The sequence below is a fragment of the Rhinolophus sinicus genome, chromosome 7 (genome assembly GCF_057876585.1).
Source record: "Rhinolophus sinicus isolate RSI-liver-muscle chromosome 7, RSI-T2T, whole genome shotgun sequence".
NCBI classification, from domain to species: Eukaryota; Metazoa; Chordata; class Mammalia; order Chiroptera; family Rhinolophidae; genus Rhinolophus; species Rhinolophus sinicus.
The window spans coordinates 34165647-34188320 of NC_142507.1; the positions used below are offsets into that span (position 1 = coordinate 34165647).

The window sequence follows — 22674 nt, forward strand, 5'->3', positions numbered from 1 at the left end:
CCCCCCCCCGCCCCCCGCCCCAGGAGGGCCACCCGGGCTCCCTCAGGTGACCGTACAAAACGAACCCGGGCGCGTGCCCCGCAGGTGCAGGTCCGACCCCGGAGGCGGGGCGCCCCACGCGCCGCAGCACAGAGGCCGCGGCGGAGGAGGCGCCCACTCCCCCTCGTCCTCGCGGCCGCCGCGCGCCTCCCGCACTGGGGCGCCGGCGCGCTCGGCTCTTTCCGCCGAGCGCAGCCCCGTTCGCTCTGGCACCTTCGGCAATTTCCGTCGAGCCCTGGCCGCCATTTTCTCGCCGCTTGTGTGTCTGGCTGGCTGCGTGGCTCGGTTCCTGTGAGCGAAGCTTTGTCCGGTTCGGCGATGGACGGGTAGGTAGCGGGGCTGGCCAGGAGGTGTGTGAGAGGGGAGTGGGCCCCCTGCGGCCCGCGCCGGGGCCGGGCGGCGGTTCCCCAGCCGCCCCTCCCAGGGCCGCGCTGCCGTTACCCACCCCCGCCCCATCGCACACACCCCTCCCGCCGCTCCTCCGGCGGCTCTGCTGGCGAAAACGGGGAGCAAGGGGCTCTGAAGCTGGGGAGGCCCTGGGGGACGGCGGGGGGCGACTCCAGGGGGCAGGGGCGGCGGCGGGGGATGGGGCGAGCGCCCAGAGCGGCTCGCCGGCCCTGCCCCCTCCCGGAGCCATTTCGATCAGTAACCTGGGACCCGGACCCGGGAGAGCGGCGAGTGTGGTGGCCGGAGCGGGAGGCCTCGGGGAAGCCTGCGGGCGAAGGGAACAGGCCGCTTGTGCCCACTGGCTGCCCCTGGCCGCTCGGCCCGCCCAGGGTGGGGATATGCGGGTGGCGGGAGCGGCCGCTGAAGCGAGTGGGAGCCGCCGAGGAGGGGGCGGGGAGGCGTGCGGTGAAGGGAGGGGGAGGGCGATGTCACTCTCCTTTGTTTTCACTGGAGTCTGGTGGTGGGGGCGGGAGGCCGGAAAAACGCCTTTTTGTGGGGCCTGAGAATAGTCAAGGTTCGGCACGAGGGCCCAGAGATTAAATGATCTAAAACACGAAGTGTTTGCGGTCGGCATCAGTCACATGGGCAAAGGCCAACAGTCATGGCAGAAACGAGCACATAGTCAACACAGGGCCATCTTTTTAGATACTTTGACCAGTTTTTGGAAAAACAAAACCGCTACAAAAAACCAGACTCTGCTGCATCTTTGAAAGGCCGAATGGAGATAGAGTGATGCTGAGTGAGGTGAGGCAAATGATGTGGCCCAGGGTTCTCCCAAGTACTTGAATGCTCCACATCTGAAGACAGTAATAATTTAACTGTCAGAAAGGAGGCCCCCCCTAGGGCCAAAATCTGGCTTATTCAGCCCGTTTGGGATATTAAGTGTCATTTAAAAAATACATTTATAATCAACAGTATTTGACTAGACAGAAGTGAAAAAGGAGTTTACTTTGATTAAGTATCTGGAGTTTGGTGTTTTTGAAAGATACTGAGTGAAGATCACATAAAAGTTAACAGTAACAAAACTTAAAAATTTATCCTAGAGGTTACCTAAGGGATTATTTTCCTGAGGAAACAAAAATCCAGAGAAGTGCAGATCCCCCCAGATCAACATGGAAATATTGATGGCAAAACGTAGTAAAATTCATGTTTCTTGATTTCTTTACAGATTGCTAGAGTTGATTTAAGTTTTAAATTATTAACCTAATTGTAGTAGCTTTGTAGAAATGGCATAATGTTTGGGGTTCTGTTCTTTTTGCTATTTAAAGTGTTTCAAAATACTGTAAGTATAGTGAATTTTGTTTCACCTTTGAAAGTCTAGAAAACCAAGTTGACAATAGTACAAAGAAGTGTCACTGACCTGCTGTGTATTTTTTTTTATCTGCATTATGAGTGGAAGATTTATGAATGATGAACTACCCTAAAAAGTTTCGAACAATAACCATTATAATAACAGGAGGTTGAAACTTTTTTTTTCTTCTTCTTCTTCACAGAATTGTCACCGAGGTTGCAGTTGGTGTGAAGGTAGGAAAAGATTGAAATGAATGGAAACTGGATTGGTGAATCTCTTATTAACATCATTAATGGAACTTTTCATATAGCTTTTGAAAACTGTAATACACCTAACAAAACGCAAGTGTAAAGTGTTTTCATTTTTAAAGTTGAATTATATACGGTAGTTTAGAACTTAAATAGACAACCATATGTTTTTCTAGAAAGGTAGTCTGTGAGAATAACATTTTAAAGCAGGGGTGAATAGTGTTCAAGGAATTAAAAATACTCTTAGGTGTGGCTTCTTGTGAATATAAAACAATACCCCAGTTGTCTGAGGGGAAATTAAGGTTTTAAATGGGCAGATAAGTGATTTGATGTAAATCATAAAATTTTACTTCTAAGCTAAGCTTTTCATTTTTTTGTCTTATGAAAACTAAGATAGTTTTGCCAATATTAAGCCACTTTTGAAATCAGTTACCCTGATCCTTAAAACAATAAACAAACTTGTTCAGGCAATTAGCTTCAAATTTTAGTCAGCAGACTGGTTTGTCGTTCTATTAAAGGAAGATAGGCCTTAAGATAGAGATCGTTTGGAATCTTTCCTCATAATCACTTTTTGGCCAGGAGAACTACTCATTCTTTAAACCTTAGTTCAAATGAGTAGGCCTTTCATTTCCTTGAATTCTAGAACATTTTAACATCATGATGTATTACAATTTTGTGTTTGTAAGCCTATCTGCCCTGTTAGGGCATGATTTTTGCCTTATATATTTTCCAAGCTTGGCACAACATCTTCCAAGCCTAGTACATCAGGTCCTCAAATAACGTTGTTTTGTTATAACTCTTGTTTATATCAGTTAGTCTTTGGCAAAATTGGTTTCGTTATGTATGTTGTTTTGCTTAAAGTTGCAGACCTGTCAATGATGTTAAATGAGGGCTTACTGTACTCAGATAACCTGTGGGATGCAATGATACTTTTCCCCTTTCAAGTGTGTAAGTAGTCTTGAGAGGCTGTGTGCTTTGTCCAGTGATGCTGACTGTTCAGAACATATTTTAGAATTTTAAAATTTCATCTATAGTGGTGTGATAGTCTTTAGAATACTTTTGGAGATATTTTGTGTTTTCTGTCCTCTGCCTTACAGTGAACCAAATACTTGTCCATGCTTTAATACATAAACTTACTTGTCAAGTTCATATTACGTAGATTGGGGGTAAGTTAATATTATTTGGCAGTGATGTTTTCTAAGTTGATTTGAAATGAGGAATAGCTCAAGAGTGCAAGATGTAGATATTGTAGTTACTATCCAAACAAATATCCTCTGAAAGTGAATTTTGTACAAGAATAAATGATACATATCTGAGTTGTCCCCTACTAATGGATGAGGAGAGAAAGAACTAGACAAGACCCAGAATGAGAAGGCAGAGAGAAATGAGACTCTTCTAGAAGAGTGTGTAAATAGGGTTTATTGGTTTCACCAGTTTTCTGTATTAGTAGTTTGAGGAGAAAATGATATAAAAATAATTGCGAACCATTTTTACCCCATTGTTTAATATAAAAGAAGAACGTTATATTTTATATAATTTTCTAGGATGGTGGTTAAGAATTTTTGTTTTGCTGTCAGACCTATGTACAAGTAAAGATTTCATACATTTTTAAAAAATCAAAGTAATATGCGTGGTTAAAAATTCAGTGCGAAGTATTTCTCACTGATTCCCAGTCCTATTTCTTAGGTGTAGGTAGGTAATTATGTTAAAATATGTCTGGTGCATTTATTCCTGAAATTATTAGTTTACATTTACCACACAGAAGTGTCCTTGTTTATTTACTCAAATGGACTCATGCCATGTGTGCTGGCCCATACCTTGCCTTGGGGAAAAAAAAAAAACAGCTTTATTAAGATATTTGATATAAGCTACAGGTATTTAAGTATACAGTGTTTCACATATGCATACACTTTGAAACCATTACCAAAATCAGTATAATGAACATCTATCACCCTCAAAAGTATCATTTTTTCCTTTTGTAATCCCTCCCATCTGCCTTCTTTCTCCAAGCAACCACTGATCTGCTTTCTGTCACTATAGATTAGTTTGCATTTTTTTTAGAGTTTTAAATAAATGGAATTATACAATATGTACCCTTTTTTGGTCTGGTTTATTTCATTCCACTTAATTATTTTGAGATTCACCTATGTTGTATATCAGTCCATTTTTGTTACTTACATTGTATGGGTAAACAACACCTTGTTTACTCATTCAACTCTTGATGGACATTTGGGATGTTTCCAGTTTTGGGCTCTTATAAATAAAGCTGCTGTGAACATTCTTGTGCAAGTCTTTGTGTGAACATATGCTTTCAAGTCTCTTGGGGAAATACCTATGATTGGAATGGCTGGAACATATGGTAGGCATATCTTTAGCTTTTTAAGGAACTGCAAACTGTTTTCCAAAGTGGTTGTACCATATTACATAGCCACCAGCAGGGTATGAGATTTCCAGTCCACCCACATCCTCTCCAATGCATGTTGTTACCTGTCTTTTTTGACATTCTTGTGAGTATGAGGTGGTAATCTTAAATGGTTTTAATTTGCGTTTCTCTAATGTCTGACGTAGAACGTCTTCATTTGCTTCTTGGCAGATATATATTTTCTTGGGTGAATTGTCTGTTTAAATCTCTTGCCCACTTTTTTAATTGGGTTATTTATTACCAAGTTTTGAGAAGTCTTCAATCTGGTTACAAGTCTTTTATCAGAATATTTTCTGTCACTTTTGTTTTCATTCTCAACAGTGTCGAAGAGCCGCAGTTTTAAAATCTGAAGTTCAGTTTACCAGTTTTCTTGTATGGATCACCTTTTTGGTGTCATTTCTAAACCATCTTTGCCTAACCCAGGGTCACAAAGATTTTTCTCCCTTTTTTCTAATAAAAATGGAAAGTTTTTGGTTTTGCATTTGAGTTTTTGAGTTAATTTTTAAAATACGGTACAAAGTATGAATCAACTTTTTGATTTTGGTTGTGGACATCTACTTTTCCAGCACGATGTGTTGAAAAGATTATTCTTTTCTCCATTGAATTGCCTTAGCACCTTTGTCAAAAATCAATTATGTATGTATGTATGTATGATTCTATTTCTGTACTGTATTCTTTTCCACTAACCCATTTTTATTTGTTTATTATTTCGTTTATCTCAAAGCCAAAAACATACTGTTTTAATTACTGATGTTTTATGTTAAGTCGTGAAATCAAGTAGAACTTTATTCTTTTTCAAAGTTGTTTTGACTCTTCTGGGTTCTTTACATTTTCATGACCCAGTTTCTATTAAAAAAGCCTGCTGGGATTTTATTGGAATTAATTTGAATCTATAGAGCAATTGGTGGAAAATTGATAAATTAACAGCGTCAAGTTTTCTCACCCAGGAACACATATCTCTCCAGTTACTTAGATCTCTAATTTCTCTCAGCAATGTTTTGAGTTTTCAATGTACAGATTTTGTATATTTTTTGTCAGATTTATCCCTATTTAGTTATTTTTTGTGCTGTTAAATATTTACAAAATTCAATTTCTAGTTATATTAGAAATACAAATTATTTTTGCATATTGCTCTTGCATTGCACATCTTTGCCAAACTCACTTTATTAGATCTAATAGCATTTTTTGTAGACACCATTAGATTTTTACATAGACCGTTTATCTTTTTCTTATCTGTATGGCATTTTTTCTTGCCTGTGGTATCTAGTTACAATGTTGAATAAAAATAATGAGAACAGGTGTCCTTACTTTGTTGTTAATATTAGCGTGAGCAACCTAAATGATACTATTTCTTAAATGTTTGGTACAATTCACCTGTGAAGCTGTGTGGTGTTTGTTTTCTTTGGGAGGGTTTAAACTACATGTTTCAATTTATTTAATAGATACAGGACTATTCAGGTTATCTATTTCTTCTTGAGTGAGCTTTGGTAATTTTTCTTTTCTAGAATTAGTCCATTTCAACTAAGTTGCTGAATTTAGTTGTGTAGAGTTGTTCATGATAGTACTTTCTAATCCTTTTGATATGTGTAGAATTTGTAGTGATGTCACCTCTCTCGTTCTTGATATTGGTAATTTGTGTCTTCTCTTTTTCCTTATCAGTGTGCTAGAGGTTTATTAATCTTATTAATGTAAATCCCAAAATCAGCCTTTGGTTTTATTAAGTCTTCTCTGGTTTTTTGTTTCCTGTTGATTTCTGCTGTTTTTTCCTTCTGCTTTGTATTTAGTTTGCTTTTTTTTGTACTTAGTTTGACATTGAAGCTGATATTGACATACCTTTTCTAATAGAGGTTTAGTGCTGTGTATTTCTATTTTAAGGCATCCCTCAAATTTTGACATATTTCCATTCAGTTCAAAATACATTCTAATATTTTTTATTTCTTTGACCTATGGGTCATTCAGAAGTATGTTATTTAATTTCCAAATATTTGGGTTTTCCCGTATATCTTCCTGTTATTTCTAATTTAATTCCATGTGATTAGAGGACATATTTGTAAGACTTCAGTCTTTGTAAACTTGTTGAGACTTATTTTATGGTCCAAATATATATTCTGTTAGTTTTAATTGCACTTAATATGGATGCAAATTCTGCTGTTGAGTGGTATATTCTATAAATGTCGATTAATTCATGTTTACTGATAGTATTGTTCAAGTGATCTCTACCCTTCCTGATTTTCTGTCTATTCTATCACTTAGAAAATTCTGTCTATTTTATCACTTAGAAAATTCTGTCTATTCTATCACTTTGTTTCAAGAGAGTAAGCTTGGGGTGATCATGGACGCGACCTTATTTGTTTTCTAACTCTTGGGAATCACTGAAATCTATACTGTGCATTTGTCTGTTTTTCCTTTAGAGTTCTACCACTTTTTGCTTTGTGTTTTTCAAGTTTTATTATTAGTACACAAATGTTTAGGATTACTATATCCTCTTGATACATTCATTGGCCCTTTTATTCTTATGCAGTGACCATTTTTATGTCTGGTAATATTCTTTTTTTTTTAAATGCTTTTTCTGATATCAGTACAGCTATCTTAGCTTTCTTTCAAATACAGTTCACATGGTATATCTTTTTCCATTTTTTTACTTTCAACCTTTTTGTGTCCTTAAAGTGTGTTTCTTATAGACAGTATAAAGTGGTGAGTTGATTTTTAAATCCAGTCTTGCACCATCTTCTTTTGGTTAAGCCTGTACACATTTAATATTATTACTGATATGGTTAATTTAAAAACTACCACTTTGCTGCTTGTTTTCTATTTGTCCCTTGTGTTTTTTGTTCCTTTTTTTCTTTCTGCTTTATTTTGGATTTTTAAATTTCATTTTATCTCGTTAGCTGATTAGCTTTTAACTCTGTTTTGTTATGTTGGTGGCTGTTTTAGGATTTATAGCATACAGTTCTAACTTACCACAGCCTTTTCTCAAGGAGTGTTTGTGCCTCTTTACATGTAATATGTGAATATTAGAATACTACTGCCCTTTTGGTGTTTGTGCTATTGTTATCTTAACATTTTACTCCTACATAATTTTTAAATCCTACTACATTCTTTTTGTTTGTTTAGACAACCAATTATCTTTTTAAAAGTTTAAAATAAAAATATCTTCTACATTACCCATATTCTAGTTATATACGTGTATGTGCATTGAATACTGGTGGGATTCTCTGCAGATTCTGGAGTTCTCTCTGTGCAGTTCTTTCTTCTCTGGTACTCGGCCATACAAACTTTAGTTGCTTTGGTTTCTGGACTCTGGCTCTTTCTCAACTCAGGGAGTTTTTGAAGTTTGAAGTTTTGAAGTTTTTGAAGTTTGGCCCGGTTTTCCCATCTGAGCTGTGCCATGGCCTGGACTTTGTTTCAAGAGAGTAAGCTGGGGTGATCATGGACTCGACCTCATTTGTTTTCTGACTCTTGGGAATCATTGTTTATCATTGTCTGGTGTCCAGCAGTCTTGAAAACCATTGTTCTATATATTTTATGTGATTTCTCTTCTCTTCTCTTCTCTTCTCTTCTCTTCTCTCTTCTCTCTTCTCTCTTCTCTCTTCTCTCTTCTCTCTTCTTCCTTCCTTCCTTCTTCTGTTAACAGTCCACATAATACCATCTTGGCTGGAAGCAGAACTCCACTTTTTTTCTTTAAATTACATAATATGCTGCAGTTAAAGATTTAACTCATTCTTTGTTATATGGATGCACCACAATTTAGTTCCTACACTGATGGACATTTTGGTTTGACTCTGTTAGCACTTTAAAAGTGTGGAAATATTTAAAATAGAAGTAATGCTGTGTCATTGAAGTTTACAGTTAAAAATTTATGAAAACCACAATGCCAAAAGGCATTTGTTTTCCACAACTGTGTTTGGGAGTGTCTGTTTTTCCATACCCTTGCCAGTTCGGGTTTTATAAAAATGGAATATCAGCTAATTTTATGCTTAAGGTGGTTTTTTTATATTTTGAAGGGTGAGATTTTAAAAATCTGACTTTATTTTCCTGTGAACTGCATCTTTGTATATGTGACCTATTTTAATGATCTTAATTTCTTGTGTTATAACTGTATGAAAAGAAAATTGATTCATGTGTGTTGTAGTTACTTTTTTTAGAGTATTATTTTTTGACTTTCGTATAGTTTTGGGCATATTAATATATTAAGTGCTATAATTTCATTTTGCCTATAGGATATGTTTAAATCTCACTTTTCATTGCCTTTATAAATTTGCTGTAGTTGATTCTCATTGATTTTTGTGTAGTTCAATGAGACTGTAAAACAAGAAAGGAATTTTATGAATTTTTAATTTTGAAGTTTGTTGCATTTCTTTAAAATTTTTTTACATCCTTTGTAATTTGTAATTGATTTCAGGGGTTTCATTTCTATACTCTTAACCATTTTGCCAGTGTGAAATCCTTGCAAAATAATGGGCCTATTGTTTGGGAAAACAGAAATGTATGAAATGAATGCAGAATAATAAATGATGGTACGCAATATGGTAAAATGTTAACTTCTTGGATGCAGATTTTAAGTATGGGGAAATTTGTAGCCATTCTCTTTTTAGTTAGTTAACTAAATGAAGCCTTTATGTAATTGGACAATTAATAAAGGACCTATTTGTTAAAATAAGTTGTTAGCTTTTCTTCAAGTTGGGTTTCAATAGTACTGTGAAAGCACTAGATATAAAAATGCTAAATGTATAGTTTATGTTGTGATAATGGCTGTTGAATTCACCATCATTGGCTTTCTTAGATCATTACAATGAAATAATGCTAAAACTAACTTTTTTGTAATAGTTGAAGGTAACTGGATGTGCTAGTTACTAAAAACTTGGGTTTTTAGATTTAGATTTTTCTTAAAATGCTACATAATGCTTGCTATGGTATTTATATTAGGGTTTCAAATTACACACATTTATAGTGTGTCCACTTAATGACAGAACTTTCTTAGAAACTGGTGATTCAAAAACACTGAGACAATAGATGCTCCTTGAGGGCACAGACTTTGTTTTATTGTTCCTCTGTCACCAACTGTACAAGATGTGATCAAACAATATGGTGAATGTTTAAATAAAAAAACATTGCAGTAAAAGACACATTGCCATTAATCCGCCTCAAAATACCCCGCCTCGCTTTGAACACACTTATCCCATTGTTGCCACTTTCTGAAGCAGTTCTGGAAGTCCTCTTTCATGAGTGTCTTTAGTTGTGCTTTCATGGCTGCCTCGATGTCCAGAATCAATTCGAAACATTTACCTTTCATGGTCATTTTGACTTTGGGGAAGAGCCAAAAGTTGCACAGTACCAGATCCAGTGAATAAGGTGGATGAGGACATACCATAATGTTTTTATTTGACAGAAATTGCCATGTACGGGAAGGGATGTGTGACGTGGAGCCTTTCCATTGTGATGACAAAATACGGTGAATGCTGCTGCCGAGTGCCATCCAATGGAAAGGCAGGGATCTTCAATACAGAAAGCGACACATGAACCTTAGTAACAGTGTGTGACAAGTTTCAGCTTTTTCGATGCAGTCGGGTGTGAGCTAGGGTTGAGAGAAGGTGTGTTTTAAAGTGTGCGGTAAATCCTCCATAATGACAACACTCCATGTCACACATTGCTTCTGGTATACGGCAGTTTCTGTCAAATAAAAACATTATGGTATGTCTTCACCACCTTGTTCATCAGATCTGGTACTGTGCGACTTCTGGCTCTTCCCCAGATTCAAAATGATTCAGGACATCAAGGCAGCCACGACAGTGCAACTAAAGACATGAAAGAGGACTTCCAGAACTGTTTCATTAGAAAGTGGCAAGAACAATGGGTAAGTGTGTTTGAAGTGAGGGAGAGTATTTTGAGGGGGATTAATGGCAATGTGTCTTTTACTGTCATACATTTTTTAATTTATTTAAACATTCACTATGTTTGATCACCTCATATGTCAAGATTTGAGTTTAGAAGCAGAATTGTTGGGTTATAGGTTGTGTCTATTTTCATGTGGATTGGGTATTGGCATGTTGCTTTCCTAAGTGGTTGTGCTAATTTATACTCCATTCTTAGTGTATGAGAATTCCTGTTTCTCCACATTTTCTCTGATAATTGGCATTGTTGGAACTTTTTAATGGTTGTACACATGTTGTACGTGTGAGTGGTATCTTGTTTTAATTTGAATTCCTTGAGTATTAACGATGTGTTTTCTTAGTTGGCCATTCATGTTTCTTCTTTTAAATTTCTGTTCATATAGTCTGTCCACTTTCTTCGTAATGTAATTTTTATCTTTTTTTTATTGGTTTCTAGAAGTTTTTATATACTGTAGATACTAAAGCTTTGTTAGTTATGCATGCTGCATATAACTTCTTCCTGTCTTAGACTTTTTTTTACATTGATGAATAGAAGTTGGAAATTTTAACATCACATTTAGGTCTCCGTTTTTAAGAAATCTTTTTTTTTTAACTGAAGAGGTTTTATAGTCTTGTGGATTTTATTTTGAAAGTTTAAAATTTTGATTTTCACATTTAGAGCCTAAGTTAATTTGGAACTTAATTTTTGTGTAGTGTATGATAAAGGTTTAATGATTTTCCCCTATGCATAACAAATTTAGTACCAGCTCCATTGAATAGTTAATGTCTTTTCCATTGATCTGCAGTGTCACCTGTCAGGTTTTCCTATATATTTCTGGGCTATCTTTTCTGTTTCATTGTTTAATTCCTGTATGAGTACCACATTGTCTTAATTTAGTGTAACATCACAGTAAGTCTTCTTGTGTGAATTTCACAACTTTGTTGTTCAGTATTGTCTTGACATTTACTGTATGCTGTATGTCTTTTAAGATCAGTTGCTTAAGTTCCTTGAAGACTGGGTTTTGATTATAATTGCACTAAATTTCTAAGTTAATTGAGGGAACATTATATTTGCATTATTATTAATAAGATAACATTTGAACTCAGGCAGCGAACTATAATATTTCTTTGGAGAATTTTCCCTTTTCTTCCCCTTGATATATTTTCTAATTATAAAAGAAATGCTTAATGCAGAAAACTGAACGCTTAATGCAAAAAGAAAAATAAATCACCAGTATTTTAGCAAAGCTAATCAGGGTGAATGTGCCTCCCATCATTCTGCCATGTGTATATATATGTAGATATATATGTAGGGGAGTGAAAGAGGGATACTTCTTTGACAAATAGTTCTTCCAAAGTTACTGGTTTATTCCGTTATTCAGTATTTTTCTAGAAAATTACCTGTTTTACATAGTTTCAGATGTCTCAAAGTTAGTACAGCATTTAACAAATTTTTTTATTAATATGGACCATTTGTATTTTCCTTTTCTTTCTCTTTTCAGAGACGTTATTTTAATGGTGTTTTTAAAGAAACAGACTGCATTTTTTTGTTACATAATTTACCAGTTTCTGTTTTTATCTTTGTGCCCACACTAGATTTTTTGTTTCTTGTCCACTTTTAAATTAGATCCTGAACTCGTTTATTTTCTTGTTAAAAATGCATTCAAGATAAAGAAAGATCAATTGGTACCTTTGGCAACAGGTTTTAACTTTTAAGAGTTCTCTTTCTTTTTATTGAGGTAAATAGTGTTAATTTCAGGTGCACAACATAATGATTTGAGGTGTGTGTGTGTGTGTGTGTGTGTGTGTGTGTGTGTGTGTGATTACCAGAGCAGGTTTAGTTAACATCCATCACTATACATAATTAGAATTCTTATTTAGGACTTTTCAGATATACTCTCTTAACTTTCAAACATACAGTACAGTATTATTAACTCATAGTCACTATGCTGTATGTTACATTCCCCAAGACTCATTTAACTTATAATGGCAAGTTTGTACCTTTCAACTACCTTCACCCATTTTGCCCATCCTGCCTTCCCCTCCATCCCCTGTCTCTGGCCACTACCAATCTGTCCTGTTTTTATGAATTCTGTTTTTTAAAATATCCACATAAAAGTTACATAACAGTATTTGTCTTTTTCGTTCTGACTTATTTTGCTTTGTGTAATGCCCTCAAGGCCCATCCCTGTTGTCACAATGGCAGAATTTCCTTTTTGTGGCTGAGTAATATTCCATTGTATTTGTGTACTGCGTTTTCTTTATTCATTTTCTGTCGAAGGACACAGGTTATCTTCATATCTTGGCTATTGTAAATAATGCTGTAGTGAACCTGGGGGTGCAGATATCTTTTTGAGATAGTGTTTTTATTTTCTTCAGATAAATACCCAGAAATGGGATTGCTGGATCATAAAATTGTACTTAAAAAGTTTTTTTTTTGTTGTGTTTTTTTTCTTTGAAGCAACCACCTACTGTTTTCCATTGTGGATACATCAATTTACATTTCTACCAACAGCACACAAGGCTTCCCTTTTCTCCACATCCTTACCAACACTTAATTTCTTCACTTTGTGATAGTAGTCATCCTTATAACCATTCTAACAGGTGTGAAGTGATACCTCATTAAGGTTTTGATTGGCATTTCTCTAATGATTAGCGACGTACACTCTAATGAACATACGTGTTCATTAGCGATGAACACTTTTTTTTTTTTTTTTACTTATTGGCCATCTGTATGTCTTTGTAAAAATGTCTATTCACGTCCTTTGTCCTTTTTTTTAAAGTCAGATTGTTTTTTTCCTTTGTTGTATGAGTTCTTTATATATTTTGGGTATTAGTTTCTTACCAAATGTATGATTTGCAAATATTTTCTTCTTTTCCTTAGGTTGCTTTTCATCTTATTTATGGTTTCCTTTGCCATACAGGAGTTTTTTAGTTTGATGTAGTCCTAATTGTTTATATTTGCTTTTGTTGCCTTTGCTTTTGGTGTCAAATCCAAAAAATTCAGTACCAACATCAATGCCAAGGAGCTTACCACCTACTTTTTTCTTAGGAGTTTTATGGATTCAGGTCTTAATTTAAATCTTTAATCCACTGTGAGTTGGTTTTTGTGTATGGTATAAGATAGCAGTCTAGTTTCGTTCTTTTTGCATGTGGCTGTCTAGTTTTCTCAACACCATTTATTGAAGTTACTGTCTATTGTATTTTCTTAACCTTCTTTGTTGTAAATTAATTGACCGTAGAGGCATGGGTTTATTTCTGAACTCTATTCTGTTCCATTGACCTATGTGTCTGTTTTAATGCCAGTACCATGCTATTTTGATTATTGTAACTTTGCACTATATTTTATTTTATTATTGTTTTTAAGGAGGGCACAGCTCACAGAGGCCCATGCGGGGCTCGAACTGGCAACCTTGGTGTTATTAGCATCACGTTCTAACCAACTGAGCTAACCAGCCACCCCTGTACTATATTTTAAACGGAATGTAGTGCCTCCATCTTTGTTCTTTCTCAAGATTGCATTGGCTATTTGGATTTTTTTATGGTTCCATACAAATTTTAGGATTGTTTTTTTCTGTTTTTATGAAAAATGCGATTGGAATTTTGATAGGGATTGCATTGAATCAGTCGATCACTTTGGGTAGTGTGGATGTTTTAACGGTATTCTTCTAATCCATGAGCATGGAACATATTTACGTTTATTTGTGTCTTCAATTTTTTTAATCAATGTCTTTCATTTTTAAAACTATTGTAAAGCTTTCAAGGCATACGGTAGTGTGTGAATGGTATAATAATACAGTTGACCTTTGAACTAGTGGATTTGAACTGTGCAAGTCCACTTGTATGCGAAATTTTTTTCTGTAAATACCTGCACTGTTTTTGGTCCATGGTTGGGAGTCTGCAAATATAAAGGGCTGACTGTATACATTGATCTACACCATTTTATATAGGGAACTAGAGACTCTGCAGATGTTGGTATTGGTGGAGGATCCTGGAACCAACCCTCTGTGGATACTGAGGGACAACTTACGTGTTTGAGGTGTCAAAAGTTTTACATGGATTTTTGGCTGCGTAGGGGGTTCGTGTCCCAACCCCTGATTGTTCACACGTCAACTGTACAAGTGTCAACTGTACACTTCTTTTTCTTTCCTGGTGGAGAATATGAAAGGAAATTTCAGAGATCATAATCATTCCCAAATACCTCAGTATGTATAATATCTCTAACAGATACAGTCTCTCGAAGATAACACTGATACCATTTTATTAAACCTAATAAAATTTAAAATAATTTCTTCATGTTATCTAATCTCCAGCAGCGGTCAAAATTTCCCAGTTCCCTAAAAAATGTCTTACTTTTTTCCCTTTTGAATCAGGAACCAAGGAAAGGGAATATGTTGATTAATGTCTTTTGAGTCTCTATATCTATACATCAACTTACCTTCTCCCCCTTTCTTGATTTTCTTTGTTAGGGAAACTGGGTCATCTAGCTTTTAGTTTTCAGAAAAATTGCACTTTCTTGTTTTTGCTGATTATACCTCTGTGTTGTCATTTCAAATGTTCCTCGTATCCTCTGTATTTCCTGTAAACTTGCAGTTTGATGAGTCTTGATCAGATTCTGGCTTAATTTTTAGCAAGAATATTTTGTAGATGTATGTTTTGTATGAATATTAAAGATAAAGACTCGTAAATATTTGGAAAGAATTGTATGAAATTTAAGGATAATAAATTTTGGACTGGGGAGAACTTCGCTTTTACATTTTCTATTTTTGGGGGGGCTGAGTTTTTTAAATTTATATTTGGAATTGATAATAGTGAATGTTATCAATATTGTTGCGTATGCTTATATGCTCCATTTTCTCCTCCTGCTACCCTGCTGTGTAGTGACTGCCATGAATATGTTTTTTTCTTTATGATTTTGTCGTCTATGTGACAAAAATATGTTCTATAGGTGGGTTTTTTTGTTTTGTTTTATGAAAATAGTATACCCATATGTTTAACTTGACTTCTGTTTTAATTTGGTAGTATTTCTAATAGCCATATTTTTGTGTATAGTTGTATAATACTCATTTCTATGTAGTATTCTGTAAAAATACCCTGATCTGGGTTGTGTAGTTTTTGATTTTAAAAACATGCTACTCTGAACACATTTGTTCTTATTTCTTTGTGCATTGTATGCAAGAGTTTTGGAAAGTATATATCAAAAGAGGGTATGTTAAACTTTACAAAGTGTGATACATAGGATATTATTTGAATTTATGTTCTTACTAATAGTGCACAAGTGTTCTTGCTATTTCAGATCCTCATCAGCACTTGTTAAATTTCTTAATTTTGTCAGTCTAGTGTGTAGTATCTTCTTTGGTTTTTCTATTTCTCCTATTATTAATTAGGTGTTACATCTTTTTTTTTCCCCTGTACAACGTGTTTGTGGCCATTAGTGTTTCTTCTTTTGTGAAATTCTATGAAAAGCCTATTTGTATTTTTGACTAATAAAAATTTGGATTAAACTGATTTTGCAGTTATTATATAATTACTGATTCTCTGTTGGTTGTGTTGCTAATATTCTCTCCTAGTTTGTAGCTTGCTTTATCACTTCTTTGTGCTGTCTTTTGATGAATAAAAGTTGTTAGTATTAACATGTAGGGTTTTAATATGGCCACAAGTTCCCTTTGCCAGTCTAGTGAAAAGTATGTGTTCCCATTCTTTATCCACCCATTTTAACTTTTCCCTTGTTCTTCTGGATGTCTTTCATAGTAATTTTTGCAAATCAGTGCTTAATAATGGATTTTAAGTTCTCATCTGTTGTTGGGATACAGTTTTTCTTTGTAGAGATTTTTGTGGCCACTTTGTAGTAGAATTTATCATTACTTTTCTTCTATGGTTATATTTCTTGTGTTTTAATTTAAAAAGTCCTTACTCAGGTCATAAAGATGTTTCTTCTAAAAATGTTTAAAGTTTTGCCTTTTGCATTTGTAATACATGAGGAAATTATTTTTTGTATGTGTATTGGGTGGGGATTCAATTTCATTTATTTGTTCTTCTAGAAATAACCAATTAAATTAAAATTTGCAGTGCCATTTTTGCATATTACAGGTATGTATTTTAGGGTAAAGGCTAAGCTATAACAAAATGCAGAATGTAGTGGCATAAATAGACCAGAAGTTTATTTCTCATAAACAAAAAGTCCTGCTGATGTAAGGAAGTGGTGTCAGTCTGCTCCATGAGGTTTTTCACTGGGCCAAGTTTCTTAAATCTGTTGCTTCATTATTCCCTAAGTTTTTGCTTTGGTCTGTATGGTCTGATGAGGTATAGCAGAGCTGTACAGTTTTTTCCTTGATTATTTTTTCCTTGATTGTTCTTACCTGACGGTTGTCTATTTTGTTGTCTTGTTTACAAAAATGAACTTTTGGTTTTGTTGATCCTCTTCAGTGTATCATTGCTACCTGTGCTCTGTATTTTTATGGGTTTCTGAGTTAGTGAACTCACAACTTCTAGTATGTAGGTAGCACTCGGGCCACTTGTTTAGCTCCTTGGCAGCACCTCTGTTCAGTGACACCAGAAATACTCACATGAGTGAGTACCTCCCTTTTTCTCTGATAGTCTAATTTTCCTCAGGAAGTTGATATTTACATCCTTGACCCATGTTTTTCTGTCATGGTTCTCTGTTCTCCAGAGGAGAAAATCTTTGTTAGCCCTCAGTCTTGAATCATAGCACAGCCCAGGGATTCTGGTCAGTGTTAGCCTTTAGTTTTTGTTTGCCTTTCTGGTACATCCAGCAGCTCTTCCACCTGGGAGTGATAGATGGTAGTTGTATTGGACTAATGTACATTAGTGAGTAGAAAAAAATTAGAAATTTCTATCACTGGAATGAATGCCAGATGTCGTTTAAACCGTACTTTTTATTTTAAACACCTCTCTCTGATTGACATATAGATTGTATTTTCCTATATTACCATTTTCCTAAATTTTTTTTTTTTTTTTTGACTGGTACTACCAACCAGATTTATTCTTTTTTCCCTTTAAATTTTTTTTTTCATTTTAATTTTATTGGGGAATATTGGGGACCAGTGTGTTTCTCCAGGGCCCATCAGCTCCAAGTTGTTGTGGAGGGTGCAGCTCAGCTCCAAGTCCAATTGCCATTTCAATCTTTAGTTGCAGGGAAAAGTCCATGTGGGAATTGAACCGGCAACTTTGTTGTTAAGAGCTTGCACTCTAACCAACTGAGCCATCTGGCCGCCCCTCCTGAGCCCCTCCTGAAGCTTAGCGGCAACTCATTTTCTTCAGTGTAGTTGTGGAGGGCGCAGCTCACTGGCCCATGTGGGAATCGAACCAGCAATCCTCTTGTGCAGAGCTCCTGCTCTAACCAACTGAGTCATCAGGCTGACCCCCTAATTGTTTTTGTGGCATGCTAGTTTCTGGTGAATGGTCATTGTTATTATACAGGAAGAAAGGTTTCTGTGGTCAAATTGACCAGGGACATTAGTGCCCATCTTAGCACTTAATTTTTCCCTTAATTGAATCTAAGATCAATTGACATTTATCTTAGATGAATTAAATTAAAAAGTACATACTTAGTAGAGACTGTGATTCCAAGTTTAAGTGCTACTAATTTAATTTGTTACAACAACCATTACTGCAGAATAGCCACCAATCACTGTTCCAGTGAGTCATTTGATTTTATACCTGTTCCAAGTTAGGCAGCTATGGTATGTTGAGGTATTTCAAATAAAATTGTTTCATCAGTTAACATGGAAATATTAACATTATCAGTACTGCAAAATCACTTCTGGACATAATAGTGATAAGCTTTGTACTCAGTGGAAAGGCAAATATAATTGCTTTTTTATAAAAAATAATGTAATAACATTTATAAAAATATTCAGTAATTTTTGTGAAAACATCTCTGAATTGTAAATAACCTGTTATTCTTCTGACTGTTATAAAGGCTGTTAAACCTACTCTCCTAGCAGCAGGTCATTTGAGGTGAAAAGACCATTGATACAAAATTAAATGAATTAACAAAATTTTGCCATTCCTAAAGATGACGTTGCAGGAAGGAGGAAGCAAGTGTCCTGCTTACCCACATCAGAATTACAGGCTTTCTTTTAAGCTTCAGTAGACCTAATATTCCCCACCCCTCATTTCCAGAATTACTTTTGAATCCACTGAGGTGGAAGGATTTTGATTAACAAGTAAGCAAACATCTGAAGAGTAAACGACAAATGTATATTTGAAAAGAGGTCAAATATACTTTTGAAAACTAGAGAAGTCGAAGTGTTATTTTGAGAACCAAAGGGAGTTAATAGTTATCAGCATTTATTCACTTAGTCAACAATTATTCATGGACCCTATGCTGGTTTACACTTGGGAATATTACAGTGAACACTACTGATGTGAGCCAGGCTCTTTGCCTGCTAATCACAGTCCATGTATAGCCACACCTCACTTTATTATGCTTTGCAGGTACTGCATTTATTACAAATTAAAGGTTTGTAACAACCCTGAGTTTAGCAGGTTTTTCTGCACTATTTTTCCAACATTTGTTCACTTCATGTGTTCGTGTCACATTCTGGTAATTTCTCACAGTTTCAGACCTTTTTATTATATTTGTTATGGTAATCTGTGAACAGTGATTTTTGATGTTATTATTTTAATTGTATTGGAGTGCCACTAACTGCACCCATATAAGGTGGCGAACTTAATTGATAAATGTGTGTGTTCTGACTGCTCCACCAACCTGCTGTGCCCCCATCTCTCTTCTCTTCTTGGGCCTCCCTATTCCCTGAGATACAGCAACATTGAAATTAGGCCAGTTCATAACCTTACCGGGTCCTCTAAGTGTTTCAGTGAAAGGAAGAGTCAATTGATGTGGCAAACTTCATTGTCTTATATTGAGAAATTGCCACAGCACCGCAGCCTTCAAACCATCACCCGGTTCCTTTAGCAGCCATCAACATTGAGGCAAGACCCTCACCAGCAATAAGAGTGACTTTCTGAAGGCTCATATGATGGTTAGCATTTTTTAGCAATAAAATATTTTTAAATTAAAGGTATGTACGTTGTGTTTTTTTAGACATTATGCTATTGCACACTTAATAGACTACAGTATAGCATAAACATTTATATGCACTGGGAAATGAAAAAAAAATTTGTGTGACTCATTTTATTGCCATAGTCCTTTACTGTGATGGTCTGGAACTGAATCACAATGCCTTTGAGGGATGCCTGCATTACCTCGTTTAATTCCAAGGACTGATATAGAAGTTACCCTATTTTACAAATGAGGAAGTTAAGGCTTAGAATAGATAAGTACTTTACCAGTTACATAGTTAGTAGGTGGAAGCTAAACTACAGAACCTTTTTTCTTAATTTTCTAATGCCATACCTGTCATAAAAATGAAGAAATATAGGTTAATCCATCATATCAACAGAGTACAAATGAAAAAAGTCACATTATATTGCTAGATGAAGGAAAAAAGCATTTGACAGAATACAACACCCATTCATGATAAAACTCTTAGTAAACTAGGAATAGAGGGGAATTTCTTAGTAAAGAACATCTACAACAAAAACTATAGCTATTATAAAAGCGTACTTAATGTTTGAGAAACTCAAGTTTGTCACTAAGATCAGGTAGAAGGCAAGGACGTCTCCTCATCACTTCTTTTTAGCATCCTCCTGGCAGTCGTTGCTAGTACAGTAAGGCAAGAAAAGGAAGTAGTGGGTGTGTAGACTGAGAAGGAAGGCATAAAACCATTCACAGATGACATGAGAGACTGTAGAAAAGCTGCAACAAGTGACAAAATCTGGATTTAATAAGTGATTACTGCAAGGTTGCGGGATACAAGGTTAACGTACAAAGACCAGTTGCTTTCCTATACTGTAACAGTAAGCAAGTGTGATTTGAAATTAAAAATATACCATTTATATTAGACCCAAAATATCGAAATACTTAGGTATAAATCTCACATAATATGTACAAGATCTACATGAGGAAAACTACAAAACCCCGATGAATGAAAGTTCCCAGCTTGATCTACAGGTTCAGTGCAATCCCAATCAAAATTTCAGCAAGTTACTTTCAACAAAGTGATTCTAAATTTATATGGCAAAAGACCCAGAATAGTCAACACAGTATGAAGGAGAATAAAATTGGAGGACTACCAAACTTACTGTGACTTCCGATGAAGTTATAGTAATCAAACAGTGTGGTCTTGGTGAAAGAATAGACAAATAGACCAACAAAACAGAATAGAGGACCCAGACTAGAGCCCCCGGTAAATGGTAAATATAGTCAGTCAACTTATCTTTGACAAAGGAGCAAAGACAATACAATGAAGCAGAGATAGTGTCTTCAACAGATGGTGTTAGAATGACTGGATATCCACATGCAAAAGAATGAAATGAGACACAGACATTGCATCTGTCACAAAAATTAACTCAAAATGGATCATAGACCTACATAAATGTAAATGCAAAACTGTAAAACTCTTAGAACATAACAGGAGAAAGTGTAGATGACCTTGGGTGTGATAATGGCTTCTAGATAAGACACCAAACAATCCATGACGGAAATAATTGGTAAGCTGGATTTCATTAAACTCAGAAAGTTCTGTTCTGTGAAAGACAATATCGAGAGAATTGGAAGACAAGTCAGACTGGGAGATAACCAAAGTATACAAAGAACTCCAATAGAGTGGGACATTATCCAAAATTCACAAAGAACTCTAAAAACTCATCAATAAGAAAACCTTATTTAAAATGGGCCAAAGATCTTAACAGACACCTAACCAAAGAAGATATACAGATGGCAAATAAGCATATATAAAGATGTTTCACATCATGTGTCATCAAGAAAATCCAAATTAAAACAATGTGATACCACTATACACCTTTCAAAATAGCCAAAACCTGGAACACTGGCAACCATAAATGCTGACTAGAATGTGGAGCAATAGGAATTCTCATATTACTGGTAGGAATGCAAAATGGTACAGCCATTTTGGAAAACAGTTTAAGCATTTCTTACAAAACTTAACTCTTCCATACTACCCATCATTTGTGTTCTTTGGTATTCACCCAGAGGAGTTGAAAACTTATATACACACAAAACCTGCACATGGATGTTTTTATAGGAGCTTTATTCACAACTGGCAAAAACAAGAAAGGAATCAAGATGTCTTTTAGTAGGTGAATGGTTAAATACTGTGGTACATCCATACAGTGGAAGATTTTCCAGCGTTGAAACAAAATGAGCTATGCACGGGGAACCTAAATGCATATTACTAGGTAAAAGAAGCCAATCTGCGAAGGCTACCTACTGTATGATTCCAGCTATAACATTCTGGAAAGGACAAAACTATTGCGGCGTTGAAAAGATCAATGGTTGCCAGGGGTTTGGGTGGGGGGCATGTATAGGCAGAGCACAGGATTTTTTTTAGGGTAGTGAAAAACTGATATAGTGATGGATACATGTCATTGTACGTTTGTCCAAAACTATTGAATGTACATCGAGAGTGAACCCTTAGATAGACTATGGATTTTGAGTGATTATGTGTCAATGTAGGTTTACCTTCATAATAAATATATCACTCTAGTGGGGGAGTTTGGTAGTGGGGGAGGCTATGCATGTGTGGAGGGTACAGGGTTTATAGGAAATCTGTTTCAATTTTATTTTAAACCTAAAACTGATTAAGAAAAGTGAAAAAAAACAACTAGGAAACATTGATTGTAAACCAACAATGTATATCATTGGTTCTTAAACTTCTTGTATCAGAAACATCTGGAGGGCTTACTAAAACTGGATCCTATCCTCAGTTTTTTGTTCAGTAGGTGTGGGGTAAATCTGAGAACATGGATTGCTCACAAATTTCCAGGTCTAATGCTGGTCTAGGGACCATACTTTGAGAATTTCAGGGTTTAGTTCTGTTCATCATGTTCTTATAAAACTACGCCATGCTGAATCTTCCATACCTTGACAAGAAATTAGACATGCATACGTAGTATTAATGTGGCTTAATACTATATTTTAATTTTTCTCATGCATTTCTCTGAGCCTTTGATGAGTAGAAAGCTTGTAAAACAATTATGGAGATGATTTATGAATATTTGTTTACAATTTTGATATTTGTTACAATACAACTCATGAGTTTAATAAACACATATATCGTTTGTGGTTAACTTGAGTTGTTTTGGACTTTCTCAAATGCTTTGATAAATTATCTCCTTTATACACTTTTTCATTTTGATGGTTGCATTCAACTCCATTGTACTTTTAGTTGTTTAAGTCAGCTATCATTGATTTAGCTATTTTAAATATTAATACGTACTCTCATATGTAAAACGAGCTACTTAAAATAG

General features: G+C 35.7%; 1 protein-coding gene across 5 annotated transcripts in view; it reads left to right on the forward strand.

The window, feature by feature from the left end:
- Positions 1-221: 221 nt before the first annotated feature.
- The window catches only part of PTBP2 (polypyrimidine tract binding protein 2), a 68651-nt gene continuing 46198 nt past the window's right edge, over positions 222-22674 (forward strand). For 3 of the 5 annotated variants that reach the window (XM_019747020.3, XM_019747021.3, XM_019747022.3), the window contains exons 1-2: positions 237-365; positions 1980-2010. In XM_019747020.3, the coding sequence (XP_019602579.1) occupies positions 358-365; positions 1980-2010 (39 nt within the window). In that variant the 5' untranslated portion in view covers positions 237-357. Of the gene's footprint in view, positions 366-1208; positions 1231-1979; positions 2011-22674 lie in introns of those variants that run through there. The other 2 variants (XM_019747019.3, XM_088799456.1) reach the window with 2 other exon arrangements.